General features: G+C 43.7%; 1 protein-coding gene across 1 annotated transcript; it reads left to right on the plus strand.

Moving 5' to 3' along the window:
* Positions 1 to 282: 282 nt before the first annotated feature.
* On the plus strand, positions 283 to 705 carry LOC308431074 (large ribosomal subunit protein uL14-like; the record flags this gene model as incomplete). The annotated part of the gene is made up of 1 exon (XM_080930424.1): positions 283 to 705. The coding sequence occupies one exon, from the start codon at positions 283 to 285 to the stop codon at positions 703 to 705; it is 423 nt and encodes a 140-aa protein (XP_080786550.1).
* Positions 706 to 2,099: the final 1,394 nt, after the last annotated feature.

Raw genomic sequence — 2,099 nt, forward strand, 5'->3', positions numbered from 1 at the left:
CTCTCAGGCAGTGATGCTCGAGACCTACGTACCCGTGTCTTTTGGAACTTATGTTTTGTTTTACATTTGCTTTATGCTCATTGTAACTAGTGAGATTTCAATGCATACTATCAAACCTTAAAAAAAAATCAAGTACTGACAAAAATATATTCATATAGTTTTATGCAAAAATGCTTTTAAAAATCTGTAAGTTTATATATTTTTTTAAAAAAATAAAGTTGTTTATTTATTTTTTTTTTTTAAAGGAAGAAAGAGCTTTCTGACTCTTTCCGGACGCTCAAGATGTCGAAGCGAGGACGTGGCGGGTCCTCCAGAGCGAAATTCCGGATTTCCCTGGGTCTTCCAGTAGGAGCAGTAATCAACTGTGCTGACAGCACAGGAGCCAAAAACTTGTACATCATCTCTGTAAAGGGAATCAAGGGACGCCTGAACAGACTTCCTGCTGCTGGTGTGGGTGACATGGTGATGGCCACAGTTAAGAAAGGCAAACCAGAGCTAAGGAAAAAGGTTCATCCGGCAGTGGTAATTCGACAACGAAAGTCATATAGAAGAAAACATGGGGTGTTTCTTTATTTTGAAGACAATGCGGGGGTCATAGTAAACAATAAAGGCGAGATGAAAGGTTCTGCTATCATGGGTCCAGTTGCAAAGGAGTGTGCAGACTTGTGGCCCAGGATTGCATCCAATGCTGGAAGCATTGCATGATTCTCCAGTGAATTTGTAAAATATATTCATTAAAACGTCATTAAAAAAAAAAGGAAGAAAGAAAAGGAAAAAAGAAAGAGAAACCAGGCTGGAGCAGAGGCACAGAAACACAAAAACTTCCTTACCATCCATGTGCTCCCTGGCCTTCCACCTCCCATGTAGCACACCCTACAACTACCCCCCAAGGCTCTAGCCAACAAGGAAACAGGAACCTAGAGTCTCTGGGTAAACTGTTGAGTTCAAAGGCAGGCACCACCTTCCCATCAATCAGAGTCTCCAACAGTGAACGTTGGTCCATCCTACAGCATGCTGAGACCCCCCTCTAGCTTTATGCCCCATTTTGCAGCTTCCTTCCTTCCCATCATCCTGATACATGAGGGCATGATGCTGAGCCACAGAAGTCCTCATTTCCCCTACATCCTTAAGAGTGGAGTGCCAGAAAACCATAAACAAGCAAGATATGTTTGTCCAGGAAACTGGGAAAAGTACTGAGAAAGGGTTTTGGTATAACCCTGGGACCTGGGAGAAAGCTTCAGGGACATACCACTGAGTTTCTGGTGGGTCAAAGTAACCTGGGAACATCCCGATACTGAAGGGGCCAAGAAGTCAAGCCATAGGAGTTCTGTTGGCTTGACCGCTGAAACAAACAAACCAATCGCTTCATCTACACCTTTGAGAACCACAGCGTTTTTCTGTTGATTTTTGCTAAGTTATTTGGGTGCCACTCTCTGTTAGTGCAAAGGCAGAATTTAAGCTTCTAAGTGTATCCCTCTGAAGGAAACAGGGCAGAGTTCTGCATGCCTCATGTTTGATTGATAACATCAACAGAGTCCCCTCTTCACCCCCCTACCTTATACCAGGAAATGGACAAACTCATCCTCCACTCAGAACACTCCTGATGGCTTACCTTAAGGCAAATATTGGCTAAGACAGAGATACACAGGAGAATTACGTCAGACCTGGAGCCACTCACCTATGCAAACCAACTCTGACTCTCACAATGAGGATGAGAAAGGTGCTATTTTCCCAAGATGACTCAGTGATTATATAAAATATAATTTCCATACCTTAATCTCTGCTATAAGGCATGACTCTGCTTTTTCTGTTCTTAGAGAGACAGAGATCCCTGAGGATAAGGAGCTAAGGCAGCTGACTGAAAGACTAGATAAAATTTATGTCACAAGCAGACACCCTGCCCTCTCATGCTTGGCTAAACATACTGTGAGCTACCATCCAGCTGCCCTATTTCAAAGAGCACTGGGGGGAAGTGGGGATGTCTGCTGAACTGGGGGCTGAAGGGCAGGTATGGGGAAGAGATCTCTGACAGATGGGAGATGCAGGAAGAAATAACTGGTGGAGGGTTTGTTGGAGCTGTTTCAGATTCTGGATTATTC

The sequence above is a fragment of the Micromys minutus genome (genome assembly GCF_963924665.1).
Source record: "Micromys minutus genome assembly, chromosome: 16".
In the NCBI taxonomy this organism is placed as follows: domain Eukaryota; kingdom Metazoa; phylum Chordata; class Mammalia; order Rodentia; family Muridae; genus Micromys; species Micromys minutus.